The 17,565-nt window shown below is 35.3% G+C and overlaps 2 protein-coding genes across 2 annotated transcripts in view; both read right to left on the bottom strand.

Moving 5' to 3' along the window:
* LOC141338963 (NLR family CARD domain-containing protein 3-like) overlaps positions 1-17,565 on the bottom strand; it is an 87,992-nt gene that overhangs the window by 28,064 nt on the left and 42,363 nt on the right. The window lies entirely within an intron of this gene.
* LOC141338906 (NLR family CARD domain-containing protein 3-like) lies at positions 548-17,004 on the bottom strand. The gene is made up of 8 exons (XM_073844519.1): positions 16,947-17,004; positions 16,181-16,423; positions 15,973-16,126; positions 11,375-11,482; positions 11,205-11,265; positions 10,614-10,806; positions 8,669-10,448; positions 548-638 (listed from the first exon to the last, which is right to left on the bottom strand). Exons 1-8 carry the CDS (start codon positions 17,002-17,004, stop codon positions 548-550), a joined length of 2,688 nt encoding a protein of 895 aa, XP_073700620.1.

Below are 17,565 nucleotides of genomic sequence, written 5' to 3'. Positions count from 1 at the left end.
GATCAAAGCAGAATATGGTACAATCATTGCTGAAGGGGTTGTTTTAGACAATAATTAACTTAGATATAATGTAAAACATATTGCTTTAGTTGAAATATTTATATCAATATTGTAGAACTATTGCCCCATACTGGTGAGTCTTTTACCTCGAGTGTGACATAAAAAGCTGTTCTTTCCACCTCATATATTTCTATATTTTCCCTTTGGAAGTTGCATTCAATATTCATTTGTCTGATAACTCTGAGGAGACACGTGTCTTTGTCCCGATTGTACTCTAATACTGGTGTGCAGTAATGAAAGAAGCACTTCTAGATTCTAGCAGTCACTGTAGCTGTGATATTAAAGACAAACACTAAAGGCTTCGTCAAAATATTGCAATTAATAAGATGCCAATTGAATTATTTTTATTTATTAATTATTTATACATTTAATTAAAAAGGGTTTGAACTGGGGTGAAAGGGCAGCAAACAAAACCACTGCTACAGAAAACACATCTGAGTTTTTACTTTTTACTCCAAACCTTATAGTTACTGAGATGTGATGAGACTCACTCTAGTTTCTCCAGTTTACAGTGTGGATCCTCCAGTAGAGCAGAAATCAGAGCAGCACCTTTCTGTGTAATAGGACATTGGGAAAGACTGCAGAGAATAAACAGAACAACTAAAGATGAGTTATTAGTGCTGGACTCATGTGTCTAATGTAATTGCTGATAAACACAGATGTAATACATATCATAGATATCAATTATTAAACCAGGCACTGAGAGAGACTCAGAGTCAAGTCCCATTTTAATAGACTTCAGACTCAAAATTAAATTAATTCAGATTTGACTCAAAAAATAGGACCCAAATATTCCCATAAATATTCCCCAAAATGACTTGAGTCTTAAACCTGAACTATATTTTAATTTGTATTCAGCCCGTTTATTGTGCAGCAGTACATTTACATTTAGTCATTTAGCAGACGTTTTCATCCAAAGCGACTTACAAATGAGGAAAATGAAAGCAATCAGAATCAACAAAAGAGCAATGATATGCAAGTAATATTACAAATCTCACTAATTCCAAAACGTCAGTTTAGAACTAGTAACGAAGGAAAGTTGAGTTGCTTCATTAAAAGCCTATGATTACTGTATTAAAACCTCACTGTATCATGTTTGAGTATTATGAGAGAGAGAGATGGACTGAGCAAGTGATTAACGGACCTGCATCTGATTCATTATTCATATTCACGATCATATGACATTAGTTTAAAAGTTTACTGAAGAAAATATTAACATCCATTCTTCTGTTGAAGGTGATTTTGCTGCTCAGTCCATTTATTCGCTGTGGCAAACTGTTGTTGAAGCTAAACATAACTTCCGCTTAAATTTTCAGTTTAAAAGTCCCAAAGTCACTTTTAACTGTTCACTCATAAAACAGTCTCTTGTCGCCATCTAAAGGCGGAACAATGTAAAGTTAACTAAAATCACCATCACGAACACAGGCACGCTTCTTAATACTAAACAATTATCATTAAATACATTATTTAAAATATAGTTTACATTTTTATTTATTGAGTAATAATAGTTAATAAACAACAACAACAAAAACAGCTATCAAAAAGTTGCTAGAAAAGAGTAAAGGCAGCTTTCTGATATACAGCATTGAATTGACATAAACATGCTACATAAACTATCTTCTTCTCTGGAACAAATAATAGATAAATGAGACCAAAGACTGCCCCTTAGATTTACTTACAACGAATTACATGTCATGTGTAACCCAGGGCTGCCAACTTTTGAGTTCAGCTTGGAGTGAGTATTCCCACAGTGTCTTTAGGGGGGTCCGGGAGCATGCTCCCCCGTAAGAAAATGTTGTACATTTTACAGTTAAATTCATCTATCTGGTGCACTTTGAGAGTTCACAATTCAGAGCTCCAATACTTTTGTTGTAATTTCTACACTTACAAGCAGGGCCTAAAACTTTTTGCCATATCTGCCATTTTATTCATGATACAAACAACATTTTTTGGTGATTTGAGAGAATTTACCAGCCATAAATATATATTTTTTTCTGGCAATGAAACTGTTTTTGCAATTAAAAAATAATAATAAATTGAAAATTAGAACTAAACACTGCATTTTAAATCATGATACAAAAAAGGTGCTACACACATGTTCGCATGAGCAGTTTTTTTTTTATTAAAATTTGATCTGACTTCAGCATTGTGAAATTATTTGTTATTTTTTTTTTATATATTTATAAAAATGTCATACTGTGTTTTTATCATAAAATAATGTAAAATAACTGCTGCAGTGCTGCAAAACTATTTACTTTTCTTGTTGTGGTAAAAAGTTATGTGCAGTAAAAGAATTCCTAGATTTAGTCATTATAAATAATTGCAACTGCATTTAAAACAATATATATTTTGACACGAAAATTCAAATATTTTTCTGTAGTCTGCTGTTCTGAGGAATTATATTTTTCTCATATTCGAAAATTAATCCTTCATTCATGAGGGATTTATCACTCCCGAAATTCTGCTTCTTGTACCAGATATACAGCTGTTAGCAGAACGAAAAACAAAACTTTTATTCAAATTCTAAACGGATTATACGTAGCCTTGGTGTGCGCTATAGCCCTTCCTTGATAATCACTAAAACGTGTCGCTGCAGTTAATCGCAAAAGTCCTTTTATTATCAATGAACCGCTTATTTACAGTGAGAGTCCACAAGTGCAATCTGGCGTTTAGAGGTGAGCGAATTCAGAACACAATGGCCAATCACAGGCGTTCTAGATCAACATATATGTCTGTGATTGGCTACATTGCTCAGCGCTACGAAAACACTGTCTTTTGGCGATTTCAAGAGCACAAACACAAATACGCCCTGGAGCGAAAAGTGAAAAGTGTCAATTGCGTGAGTCTCACACTGAATACGTGAGAGGTGGCAACCCTGTGTAACCACTACAGAGACATCGGTAAATTCCAGAAAATCTGGCCATGGTGAGAGCGCTCTCGAGCGGATTGATGAGTGCAGAACGCCCCCTGACGATATGGCTCTCACACGTCCGAAAACGATAAAGCACATTTTCAAATAGACGTTATCTTTATTAACAAACTGCATACCAAACAGTAACCATATTTTTCTGGAGAAAAAAAAAAGTAAAATGTCACATGACTACATGCTTGCATCTATTGTCCCTTGAGTGGCATTGACTAAAAATCTTTCACTGTTCTTCCCCAGTTTCACCAAAAAACATTTTGTCTAGTAACCAGAAGTGTAGAAGAGAAAAACACTCTGAAAAACTAGACAAAGTCTTTAACAAACAGAATTAATGATTTTAATAGAGCAAGAGCAGACGTTTCAGCCATCCAGCTATTCTCAATGCTCATTAACCAGAAGTGGAAAGTAACGAATTACATTTACTCGAGTTACTGTAATTGAGCAGGTTTTTTGTGTACTTCTACTTTTTAAAGTAACTTTTAAATATTGTAATTTTACTTCACATCGATGCGTTTCAACAGATTTAGAATGTATTTGCTGTAGTTTGAGTTCGTGTGTTAATTTTTTAATGGAAACAGTAGATATTCAGTCAGTCAAGTTCAAAGGGATAGGTTTAGTGGTCTTTTGGCATCTCCCTGTCCTGTTTGGTAAGGCAGGTTCACTTATTTAAGAAAAAGTTCTCTGAAGTTGTAAAGAATGTCTTCAGTAAGGAATTCAGGTGCTTTAAATCTGTATATATAATTTTAAAAAGTTAGAATTTAGCAGAGGTTTTCTTTAAAGGTTATAAGGTATATTTAAAGTTTTAATTTAAAGTTTGTTTGAATTTTTTTTTTTTTTTTATATATAACATGCAGTAGAAGAATAGTAAGGCAAAACAAATGTTTTGGTTAATAAAAAAGACTTAAAAATAACTACTTTTCTCTTTACTGCAGAAGTAAATAAATAAATAAGATAATAATAAATAAGAGGACATGTCTGGCATAGGGGGGCCTTGCAAAATTGAACGGAGAAGGAGGGGGAGGAGCCCCAGCCCCTGCTCTACTGAATTCACAGTTTATGCAACATTCAGTGGTTGTGATGTTTTAAGTTTTTATGGGATTATTTGCCTAAAGATTTCCCTAAATGTTTTATATGGTTATTTTTTTGTTGTATCTTTTTTTTTTATTTTTTATTGCACTTTAATTTGTAAAGTTGTTTCCTCAAATAAAAACAATTAGGTTGAGAATTATATCCCCTTGTTTTTTGTTTGTTTGTATGTTTGTTTTAATAACACTAGAACTGCTGTTCAAAAAAAAAACAAATTACTCACTAAATTTTACTTTTACTTTTACTTGAGTAGATTTTTTGACCAGTACTTTTACTTGTACTTAAGTAAAATTTAATTGAAGTAACAGTACTTTTACTTGAGTAGCATACTTTATTACTCTTTCCACCTCTGCTAATAATTTATGAATTATTAGATTGAATTTAAGTTAATCTGAATGTAACTTTTAAGTGATTGGTAATGATCCCAATTCCAATATTTATAATATCAGAGAGTCACAACCCTGTTCCTAAAGGCATATTGACTTTGCACAGATTAGACAAATCTCTCTAATCAAACACTTGATTCAACTCATCAGGTCATTAGTAGAGCGCTTTATGATGATAGCTGAGTGTCAAATAAGAAAGACCTTCAAATATACAGTAACACAGAGAAACCAGCTACATTACATTTGTTTCTCATCACTTTATTGTGCACTTTTTGCACATAAATTAGCATATTTTTACCGTGGACATTGAAAATGATGCATGTGTTTTTCCAAGGGTTAAAGTTGTTGGTTAATTTCCACTTTGTGGACATTTTAAGCATATTTTCGGACTGTTTTGATCCATATTCCTGTGAAATTGATTTATCTTTATTTTATTTTGTAATTTTTCTTTTTTTAAAGATATAAAAATGGTCCTTATCAACCTTGACATGGCAATACAATTCTATCACATTATTTTGGTGAGCTTTTGGGCTGGAAATCGTCAACCCGATCTGTCAACATTAGGGCTGGGTATCGAGTTCGATACTTTTTAAGCACCGACCGAATTGTCTCGATACTATCGAGTATCGAAAAAATCATTTTCGTTCGGTACCAAATTTCTATACCCAACGATATAATCTTGTCAACGTCAGTGAGCTAGAAAACGTGCGGTATCTTTAACGTGCCCGGATCAAATGCTGGTGATTAGCTGCGGCGAGGCTGCCTTGAAAATCAATAGTTTACGGCGGTTACGCCCACTCGCCCAGAGCTTGTCAAATGTGAGGCTGTAATGTACACTTTACTTTAAAGCATAGCATAAATTTAACGCAAACGATGTATAAGCGATCAAAAGTATTGCTACATTATGCCAATATTGACGGCAACAGCGTGCGATGCAATATTTGTAAAAAGGTTATCGCGTCCAAGACTGGCAACACGTCAAACATGAGAAAACACCAGACACATTCTGGCGCCTCAGTCTCAATATAATCTCAGTATAGGTACAACGCGACATACATTCACATCAAACGATGACTCAGCGGCAGAGCTGCACTCACACAGGGGCGTAATTTTCACTGGGGACACGCTTTTCAAAATCCCGTGTGTGTCCTCCCACTTTCAAAAGGTTTTGTTAAAGTAATCTCTTGTGTTGCAGAATGCACGCTTATCACCGCCGAGTTTCGCGGGATCCTTGAAACGAAACCAAAAGTAACACGCGCACACGCATTTAAAGCAATTTTAATACCCCGCGTTTAGAGAACGACTCCCCAATGCGCGCAAATTAGGCTACATAAAATATTGAAGCTGTGATTAGTATGTAGGCTAATACATTGTATAGTTGTCTATTAATAGCTCTGTATCATGCTTGAAGATTCGGTCTCTATTTGCACTTTTGAATTTTGAATTTTGATTATAGCTGTATTTATTGTCTACACGACTAAGAAAGATCTGTGTCATTTATTTTTTGTTATTTATAATATATTTTGTCATTTATTTAGATGTTAATCTAAATGCAGTGGTTTTGCCTCTAATTTAAATGGCTGTACCTATAATAGAGAAAATAAACATATTGTTCTTGTACTCATATTATCATTCATTCTTGTCCCTTGCTTAAGGTGTAAACTAAATATATTAAAAAGGCTTTCAGAATCAGCCCATTTGCTTGTAAAACTTCGGCAATCAAAATCGACCATGAAGAATCAATATCGGTGCTACATGCTAATTTTTCTGAAGAAGAACTGTTGAGTGATTTCAGGTGATCTTAAAAGGTTAGTTCACCAAAAAAATGAAAATTCTGTCATTAATAACTCACCCTAATGTTGTTCAAAACCCATAAGACCTTTGTTTATCTTCAAAACACAAATGAAGATCATTTGGATTTAATCAAAGAGCTTTCTGATCCTCCTATATTTACTGGATATGCATTTTCAATGCCCAGAAAGGAACCAAAAACATGGTCAAAATAAGTCAATGTGATAAAAGTGGTTCAATCATAATTATATGAAGCTGCGAGAATACTTCTGTGTGCAAAGTAAACAAAAATAACTTTATTCAAAGATTTATCTATGGAAGGATCAGAAAGCTCTTGGATTAAATCCAAGATATCTTCATTTGTAGATAATTAATGACAGAATTTAAATTTTGGGGTGAACTAAACCTTTAAGCAGCAATGAGCCTCACAAATACTTAAATCTGATTGAGTTAAAATTTGAACTTTATAAAAAAAAAAACTTTCACTGTTATATTGTCTTAACTACACTTTGTTCATTTAGTGCTTTTGTTCCTTTGTTTATTGGTCTAACGGTGCGTTCACACTGGCACGTAGCGAGCGGGGCGAAGCGAGCGTTTTCAATTCATTCATGTGGAAGTTGAGCGTAAACGGTCGCGTGGTGCATTTTGGGATTGGAAGCGTCGCGAAGAAGGCGTTGAGAGCAGCTGAGAGCGTCAAAAGGTTGGGCATTCCTCAACTTTATGCAAATCTCGAGCGCAAAACGCCGGGCGACAACCAATCGCTGCAAAGTAGGCAAGGGAAGATTATGACGCGTGTTTTCGAAACTGATGGATTACTGAGCTGAAATCACATATTATTGACAAAGTCACGCAAAAGTAAATGTACTTTGCATGTTGTTAGTATACGCTACAGTTTATTTTGCAAACCGCCCTTAAAATAAGACAATGGAATGTAAATTGGGTGTGAACATTGGTTTTCAGAGGCGTGCTCTGCCCTAAATTTGACACACCCCAAAGCAGTGGCGTTGTAGCGTTGCCAGCGGCACTGAGCGCAAATTTGACGCTGTAGTGTGAACGCACCGTTTAGAGATAAGCCTGATGTGAAAGTGTCACAAACATCCTGAAAAAGTAATCTTGTTAAAATACATTTCTTAAAATAAAAGTATCGAAAAAAGTATCGTTCGGAACCGGTATCGAATTCAGGGTATCGGTATCGGTATCAAACATTTTGGAACGATACCCAGCCTTAGTCAACACTGCTTGAAGATTAAGGCGGGGCTTAGCAAAGGGGTGGTTTGAGTACACAATTAAGATATCTATAAAATTATTTTGACTAGTCAGAATGTTAATTCTAGATATCTACATTCAAATTCTTCCTAGTCACAAAGCTGAATGCGGATATCTCCAAAGAAAGATCATCCTAGTCGAAAATCTGATTGAGATATCCAGAATTAAATTGCAGATATCTCTAATCAATTCAAGATATCTGCAACTGTAATTCGAACTAGAAGAATTTTTTTTACAGATAAATACAGATTAAAAATGACGAATTAAAGATATCTCCAATTGGATTATGACTAGTAAAAACCCAGTTAGAGATATCTTGAATTATAATTTGCACCAGTGGCAACTCAATTAGAGAGATCTCTAATTACAGTTCTGTCAAGTCAAAATTCATTTATAGATATCTTTAATAACAATTTCTACTAGTCAAAACTCATTTGTAGACATCTGAAAATATTTTCCAATGGAAGAATATGACTAGTCATAAAAGCATTATAGATATCTCTCATGTATATTACGACTAGTCAAATTAACATTGTAGATATCTTGATTGGAATTATGACGAGTCAAAACAGAATTATGACTAGTGTGGCAAAGAGTATTTAATGCTAAAACGGCTTGCCATAGAAATGCTCAGAAGTGACGAGAGGAGTTGAGAAAAGCAATGTTCCTTTCCAGCGAATTTGATGATCAGTGTTTGTGTACATTTCTAAGCCTTATATAACAAAGATAGTGACGTTTCATTGTCGGATCATTGTCAGATTGGGTCACATTGATCTTCAAATGTAGATAAGAAACACACTTAAACATGGTTGTAGTTATTGAATATATCTTTACATGTATATCTGATGTACAAACGAAGGGTCATGAAATTATACACTATATATATATATATATATATATATATATATATAGAGAGAGAGAGAGAGAGAGAGAGAGAGAGAGAGAGAGAGAGAGAGAGTCCAATAATTTAATCTAATGAAATTAAACTATTATACTTGATTATACTATTATACTTTAATTTTAATTATTTTTTTTTATTTCAACAAACTCTATTGCATTGCTGAGTGTGCCAAATAAGAAAGAATGTAGATAAACACAGGCCTATACCGTATAAAATAAAGTCAATAAAACAAAGACACTGTAAAATACTCACTCAGCCTTTCTAGATGCTTTGATCACTGGCAGCAGCCTCAGGAGACATTCTTCTGATGGATCAAAATTACTCAGTTTAAACTCATCCAGCTCTTCTTCTGAGTTCAACAACACAAACACCAGAGCCGACCACTGAGCAGCAGACAGAGACACTCCAGAGAGACATTTGGCTCCAAATAAATCAAGTCTATCTCCTCTGTTTAGGTATGTCTGGACTTCCTGCTCTAGTGAGCGATCATTCAGTTCATTCAGACAGTGGAACAGATTGATGGATTTCTCTGGAGAGGGATTCTCTCTGATCTTCTGTTTAATGTATTCAGCTGTTTCCTGATTGATATCAGAGCTGCTTACTGTCTTTCTCAGGAGGCCTTGTAAGAGAGTCTGATTAGACTCTAGTGAGAGACCTAGAAGGAACCGGAGGAAAAGGTCCCAGTGTCCGTTCTCACTCTGTAAGGCCTTGTCCACTTCTCTCTTCAGTAAACTGGTCATTGGTGACCTGAACTCATTCCTCAGTCCTGTGTTTTGTTCAGAAAAGGACAGCAGCTTGAATAAAGCAGCAAGAAACTCCTGAATACTCAGATGAACAAAGCTGTACACCTTCCCCAGCTGCAGTCCAAACTCCTCTCTGAAGATCTGGGTACAAACTCCTGAGTACACTGACACTTCTCTGACATCAATGCCGCTCTCTTTCAGGTCCTTTTCATAGAAGATCAGGTTCCCTTTTTCCAGCTGTTCAAAAGCCAGTTTTCCTAGAGACAGAATAGTCTTTCTAGCCTGATCAGGATTGATTTCATATTTCCCATCATACTTCTGTGTCTTCAGTTTGGTCTGAAAGATCAGGAAGTGTGTGAACATTTGTGTGAGAGTCTTGGGAATCTCTGCTCTCTCTGCTTTACCCATCATCCTCTCTAGAACAGCGGCTGAAATCCAGCAGAAGACTGGTATGTGACACATGATGAACAGACTTCTTGATGATCGGATGTGTGTGACGACTCTATCAGCCAGACTCTGATCATTTATTCTCTTCCTGAAATATTCCTCCTTCTGAGGGTCGTTGAATCCTCGTACCTCTGTGACCTGGTGGACACACTCAGGAGGGATCTGATTGGCTGCTGCTGGTCGAGAGGTGATCCAGAGGAGAGCAGAAGGAAGTAGATTCCCCTTGATGAGGTTGGTCAGCAGCACATCCACTGAGGCTGATTCTGTTACATCAGACAAGCTCAGATTGTTTTGGAAATCTAGACGTAGTCGACACTCATCCAGACCATCAAATATGAACATGACTTTGTAGTCTTCATAATCTGACGACTTAAATTCTTTGGTTTCTGTGTGAAGGTGGTTTAGAAGATCCACAAGACTGAGATTTTTCTGTATCAAGTTCAGCTCCCTGAAAGGAAGTGGAAATATGAAATGAACATCCTGATTGTCTTTTCCTTCAGCCCAGTCCAGAATGAACTTCTGCACAGAGACTGTTTTTCCAATTCCAGCGACTCCTTTAGTCAGCACAGTCCTGATGGGTTTGTCTTGTCCAGGTGAGGGTTTAAAGATGTCATTGCAGTTGATTGGTGTTTCCTGTGTCTCTGGTCTCCTGGACACTGTCTCAATCTGTCTCACCTCATGTTCATTATTGACCTCTCCACTGCCTCCCTCTGTGATGTAGAGCTCTGTGTAGATCTCATTCAGACGTGTTGAGTCTCCATGATTGGACATTCCTTCACTGATTCTCTGATATTTGTCCTGGAGTCTGGATTTGAGTTTTTGTTGATACACAGGCATCAGTTCTGAGCAAAGGAAATAACTGTTGTTATCGGCAGAGCAATATTTTAGAAATGTATTTTTAGGTTTGATATGTTAGATGTGTCGTGACATTCAGGAACATTAGCGACTGAAGACAGAAGGTTGATCATAAAAACACAGGCTATAATCTGCTGATCCAGAGCTCTTACTGGTCTGTAGTGTGTTAGCGAGGTCTGTCTGCTTCATCTTCCTCAGGATGAGCAGTGTGATCTTCAGAAGCACCTCTCTGACTCTGTTATGACCCTCATCATCATAATGGTCTCTTTCAGAGCATTCTGGGTAATCTGGACTCAGTAGTCTCTTAAAACTCTTTAACTCAGAGACGATTCTGTGCTCAATCTCCTGAAATCATAGTAAATATTCAAACAATAAACATCCATTCAGTCTCAGAGAAGGTGAACCAAAGGATCAATACACAAGAGTTAGAGCATGAATACTTATAAACATCACTGAATTATTCACATCTGATAATAACTTCCACTGTATGCTCAAACATCAGCGTCTACAGATACTGAGGTTAAAAGAGGGAGTTTGACTGGATTGTCTGTTTGCTAGATTGATGTTCATCTTTGTGCAGCAGTCAGGTTACATATGGATTCATCTTCTCTACTTTAGTAACCTAATATCTTACGTGTGTTAGAAAGTAAATGTGACTATTCCAGAGACGATTTTACAGATAATTTTTTAAATAATTTTACCCAGAGGATTATTGTATTGGGATGGACACACACAAAACCAACCTTGAAAATGGAGTCTAAGTTCTTCTTTGCTGTTTGTGATTCTGGTCCTTTATGTTTTTGTCTGTAGTTAGACAAATATTGAACATTTTTGTAAAGATACTAATGTATTTAATGCACATCAGTAAATGAATGAATATCATATATTTCTTATACTGTAAACTAAACAACACTTCAGATCAGCAGATGATTCTCCCAAACTGAATTCAATTGGCTCATGCATTGACCGGTCACTCTTCATGGACACAGAGCTGGGTTCAGGAGATTGATTCTGCCACAGACTGAAATATAACAGCAATACAAACTGTTTCTGAAAATCTCACACTGCTCTGACAGAAACACATTTACTGTTTCAAACTCCCATTAATGTTGATATTTCACTTGAGTAGTCTGTTGTGACGTGAGAGTTAAAAGATTAAAGTATTATTTTCATATAAATAAAATGAATCTGCCCCATGTGCTTTTTTTCATTCATGCATTATAGACATTTTTGAAAGATCCATCAGTTGTTTTTTCCTCACAGACACATCGATGTGTTCAAGTAAATCTGACTCACCTCCTGAATCTGACTGAACATGAAAATGCTGTTGTAGTATACATTTATTGTTTCTGAACATAAAAAATGCGGAACATTTTAAGTTCTCTCACCTCTTGACAGTCTTTATCTTTGTTTCATGTTCATCAGAGAGATTCATTCTGGAGGCCATGGTTTCATCTAAAAGCAGATCCAGATGTTGATCCACAGAGTGAGTTATGAATCATCTCAGAAATTAATTTCCTCAAATCCAGCTCTGTCTCAACAGTCAGTTCACAGTAATGACCTGCACTCATGAAAACAATTCCATACTGACATTATCTACACAGAATCAAATTATTCATAAACAGCACAACAAATTCAGACAAGCACTGTGTTAAAATGAAAGTAAAGGTGCAATCTGACGATTTACAGAAGTTTTCTCTTCTAATGCTATTTAACTACTTTCAAAATATCTAAAACTGCTTAATGTTGTACTTTATGTTAATGTTTCACTTTAAACCAGTCTCAGGATTGATTTTGTCTATCAAAGATGATTGTGAAATTGTGATACTCACTGTGTTTTTCTCTCTTAACGTAGTTCACTTCCTCATATGACAAAACAGATCCTGCTGTAATAGTTTCACTTTCATGTGTCACCTGACAAGGAGGAGTTTGAGTCTCCTAATATTGAATCTTTATTCTTATTATTCCAAGTTAAAACACCTGAATATACTTTCCTCACAGCTGTACTTTGGGTGTTGTTAAACTGAACTGCAACACTGAAACCACTGTTAATTTTCAATAATAAGTTTTGTATTAAAGAAATAAAGTCAGACTGGTTTGTAACAAGTGAAGATGCTGAGATCTAGAGAGATCTGTTAGTGTTTAATGTTCTGTTGCTGATGTTTTATTCATTTATTTATACAGTAAATGTGTTTGATCATAATAATTCAGGAACACTTGTAAAATAACAGTGTTATAATAAGGAGAGTTTACGTAATTTATGTTTTTTGGAAGCTATTGTTGACAGTCATTTGACCATTTTATCATCTGACATTTTTATTAAATTACAGATATTTTTTTGTAATTTTACATACATTTGTGTCTTTTAGTAAAACAGAAAAATGCAGTAGGTTTTATGTATAAAAATGTGAATTACTGCAATTTGTCATTAATGCCAATCATTTTACAGACTTTTGAGTACAATTTAATTATTAGAGGCATCAGCAATAATCAAAAGATGAACATTTATTCATAAGCACTTAGAAAAATGTTTATTATTTAATTATTATTTTTTTCAGCTTATGAATAAATGTTAATTTATTGAACTTATTAATAACAACAGCTTAAGTGGCGTAGAGCATGACGTGGTCTTTTTGACGTGATCAAGTTTGAATCCGACTTTTTCCAAACAATTTTTTCTCCCTTTTCAAATCCCATTACATCAGAAAAAAAAGCCTTTATTTTCAATAAAAATTAAGAGATAATTGAAAAATTGACAATAAATATTGGCTAGAGTTGGGGTAGGTGTAGGGAGGGTTTTATTATCCCAATAAGGTGGCATCCGTTTAATAATTTGAATTAAATTACAAAATACATTATTATTGCATACTGTTTTATAATGTACCACAATACTGAGGTGTTGATCATTTTCAGACTATTTTGGGTTCATTTTAAGCAAGAAATATAGTCATTTTTAAGCAATGTCTGAGTTAAATAAAAAAGGTTGGGTTGAACATTAAACCTAGTCACAGGGGTTTGTCCATATTTTATTCAACATAGGGTTACATTTTATTTGATTATTAAATGTATTAAGGTTTGTACATATTTTTCATGACAAGTTCCAGTTCAAGAGAAATCCTTTCATCTTAGCTGCCAGCTGCCACTTTCAAATGATTATTAAACAGCAAGCAGCACAAACTATGCAAAAACGCCAGTCCTTTCGGTGCACTCAGTGTCTGAATTCACTCACTTGCTTTCATTCTCTCCTTCAAGTGAACTGTATTAGTGGCCTAATGTAGGGAATAGTGAATGAGGGTATAGGGTTGATTTCAGATACAGTTTGATCAAGGTTGGAGCAAAACTCTGCAGGAATATGTAGGGGAGAGTGGGGACGGTTGCAACGAGGGGCATTTGCAACATGGTTAATCTCTTATGTGTTCAATCATTAAACAAAAAAAATATATGTGATTTATTTGTGATGAAGTAATAAAAAATGGGTTAACATCTTCAAAGTGTGGTGATTCCATTATTTGAAGTAAAGGGTTGTATACAGCTGATTGAAATGTTATCAAAGAACATAAAATAACGAGTAGACAGCAGCTTACAAGCAGATAATAAAATAACATCCTTTAAATCTATTCAATACATAAAAATATAGGCGATTTCATTGTAAATACTGGAAAAAGATGTCTTCAGAAAAGATTCGATGGCATTCTGTTTTCATTATCGCTCGATGTAATACCAATGAAGAAGTGTTCTTAATCACAATACTGCTTTTCCCAGGAATTTGACAGAAACAGCTTTAATTCAGCACATAGAGTGGATTTACAGAGACTTATGTTTACATTCAGCTTGTGTGCAGATTTTGTCAGGCCAAAAAACGGACCGAATTTGCATGGCCTGCTGTAAATTTTGACCAGTGATGAAAAACAAGCTTATGTGGATTCTAGACGTTTAAACAATTCAGATAAGTTAGTTATTTGAACATTTATATTAGATATTTGAACATGCTATTAGATAAACTGTTGCCCTTAATGTTGTTATTTAAAAAATTCACTGGTACTGTTATTGTTTTAGTGATTATGGAAACAAAAAATCATTTTATTTGCTGTCTGTTGATTTTAAATGTAAGTGATTTATGTGTCAGTACTTTTCCAACATTTCCAGCACATTCTAACAATAGCGTGATAATACTGATAACGTGATAAGAAATAGTGTTACATTCCCAAAACATAAACACATAAGACTTTTAATTAGTATCACTGTTGCATATATTTAGATAAATATTTGTTTTTCTTGTAATTCACTGTTCTTGCTATATTTTTTCAAACAAAGAAATTGTTGTTTTTTAAACACAACTAACACCACCCAACTGTTTTTTTCTCTCTATACAGCAGTCGAACAATATCTAACGCTAGTCATGTGTCCAGAGCCCAACTAAAGCAAACACTGACAACTGTAATGGTAAACTAAACAATGATTTTCTCCTTCAGTGATTCTGTTTGGTAACATCAGGTGTCTTCAACAACTCTGTTTTGGGGCCTGAAAACACAAGCTTTTGAACATGATGCCTGTATCATCTCCATGTAAACAAAAAAATTATGTTTTTGCAGGGAGTTTCTTGATCACCAACTATTGGTCTGGCATGCATAACAGTATTCATTAGCATAGTTGTTTTCTTTTTTTTAAACCAGTATTTTTGTTACTTATAATTTTTGTGCAATTTTACTCATTTTGAATGGCGAATTTGTAAGCATCTCATTTGATTAATCCTTATGTGTTGAATTTAAATAATAATATTGCTTGTAATTTGTTGACAATTTTATTGAGTAAATATAGTGTATCACTTTTTACATGATAGTAAAGCAGAACAAGAAATATGAAACAATATACGTAGACATAGACTTCCCTACATGTTTTCTCATTGAATATCCTGTTTCACTCACTTACTACAGTACATGAAGTCAAAAGGGTTGCGATGCTGTGAGATGCCAAAGGAGTCACTCTCAAAAAGTGACTTTTACAGGAAGTAATCACTTTCAGTCTGAACTTGTGACTGAGATACTGAGAGACTCCAGGATGAAGCTGAAGTTTTCTCATCATCACAACAAATTAAGATCAGATTGCAGTTTCTTGCTCATCAACAGATGCAACTGTTAAATACACACAGAACAATCAAACAATTACTTGAACAGGTTTGTGTTTTCTTTATCTCTGTTTATGGTTTTTATAATCTTCCTACCATCATCTTTTAACTATAAGTAATCAAATTTGACTAGAAAAGACAAAACAAAGACGTTACGTGTTTTGTCAGTGAGGAAAGTTATGTATGTAGAGTAAAAGATAAAACAGGAGGTGCGAGACGGATTCAATTTAACTTATTTGTTTTACAGCAATTTTCAAAATACATGCTTCAAAGCAGCTTTAGTAAGCACCTTACAAACCCAAAGGATGACAAACTACACAGTATTAACAATAATGCTGACCAATCTGGTGTTTAATTGAACATAATGTAATAAATCAGACAAATACCTCTCATCCTGCAGCATTTGAAAATCAGCACGACTGTCACTAACAAATATGGAGAAAGTGCCAGAACTGAACTGAGTATGTGGAGAACTGAGATCTGAGACTCTGAATGAGACACTGAAGAAGAGACACACAATCACTTTATCAAGCACCATATCTGAACAAGAACATAAGAAGAAATAAATCAGCTCACAGTTTCATTGACTCTCACCTCTGACTGAGATCCAGCTCTTGGGTGACTCTCCTCTCTCTGTGTGTTTGCAGTAGTAGAAACCCTCATGTGACTTTGAGACAGTAGAGATGATCATCTCTGTAGTTTGACTCTGGATGAGTGATTCATCTTTATAGAAATCAGCTCTGAGGTTTGGTGGGGTTGTAAATTGATATAAACAGCGTAGAGTCAGAGTATCTCCTTCAGTCACAGGATGAACAGGACTCTCCAGAATCACACCAGCTACAGAAACAGAGCAAACATCAACTGACAAATAGTAGGAATACTGTAAGAATGTATCAACAAGAATAATAATACATATTCTCAGATTTGGATTTGTTGGATAGTCTTGTGGATTTGTTGTCATTTAGGAATAATATTGTGTGGGTGATTGAATTGAGATCACATTCTGCTTATATAAATCTGAAACACAAAATAAAGGCTTTGTGAAATGAATAAATACAGAAACTCACAGTGTACAGTCACATTCGCCTAAACGAGTCGTCAGCAATTCAAATCTTTTTCTGTAAGGGCCACACGTCACGAACTACACATTTGCGTAATGTCCGACTGATGACTGCTTTTCCAATCTTGGGGAGTAACGGGGATCCCGGGCAAGATGGCGGATCGGGTGCACTGCACGTTGTGAGATCTGAAGGACTGTCCCAGATTTTCACATGTTACGCTATCCAATCGATATAATATGTTCATTTTTTTTGAAGTAGCATATATCAAGAAAATAATAACTAAATGAAAGAAGGTGCACCATGACTAGGAAGAAGAATCTTGCGTTGTCCCGCAGTAATGAGCCAGTTGACGGCCATGAGTATGATAAGGATAGAGGTTTCCACCGAGAATACTAAAAGAAAAGATCCTTTCTCGCTGGCAAAGAACGCACCAACAGTTAAAAGGAAGGACACTGGGTCAGAGGGTAAAGAAGGAACGAATGCAGTCTTAGAAGCAATAAAGCAGCTAACGGATAAGGTGGATACACTAGGTACTCAGCTACAACAAAATTCCATCATGTTATCCAGCATAGCCAAGGCAGTCGAGTTTAACGCGGCCGAAATCAAGGACTGCAAAACTCAGTTACAGTCTACGGTCCAAGAAGTAGCGGCTTTAAAAAAAGATAACGCGGAATTGATGGAGCGTGTTTTGGAGATGGAGCGATACAAACGCCGGTGGAATCTGAGCATTCGTGGTCTAAAGGAAAAGGAAGGCGAAGACGTTCGTGAGGCAATTGTTCAGTTGCTTGTGAAAATCTCCCCATCATGGTCCTCGATCATTAACCACATCGTGGACTCGGTTCATCGAATTGGTAGACGTGAAGAAAACAAAACAAGGCATGTCATCATTCAGTTTACTCAGAGAATACACCGAGATGA

This window comes from Garra rufa, chromosome 7 (genome assembly GCF_049309525.1).
Source record: "Garra rufa chromosome 7, GarRuf1.0, whole genome shotgun sequence".
Lineage (NCBI taxonomy): Eukaryota > Metazoa > Chordata > Actinopteri > Cypriniformes > Cyprinidae > Garra > Garra rufa.
This window is presented reverse-complemented; position numbering and strand designations above follow the sequence as displayed.

Bases quoted from the DNA above. Each gene is read 5' to 3' on its own strand.
- LOC141338906 (XM_073844519.1), bottom strand. From the start codon at position 17,004: ATGGCCGTCAACTGGCTCATTACTGCGGGACAACGCAAGATTCTTCTT. The intron at 10,807-11,204 runs GTTGGTTTTGTG...CTATGATTTCAG, and splicing joins ACTTAGACTCCATTTTCAAG to GAGATTGAGCACAGAATCGT. The intron at 10,449-10,613 runs GTAAGAGCTCTG...TCCTTTGCTCAG, and splicing joins CGCTAACACACTACAGACCA to AACTGATGCCTGTGTATCAA.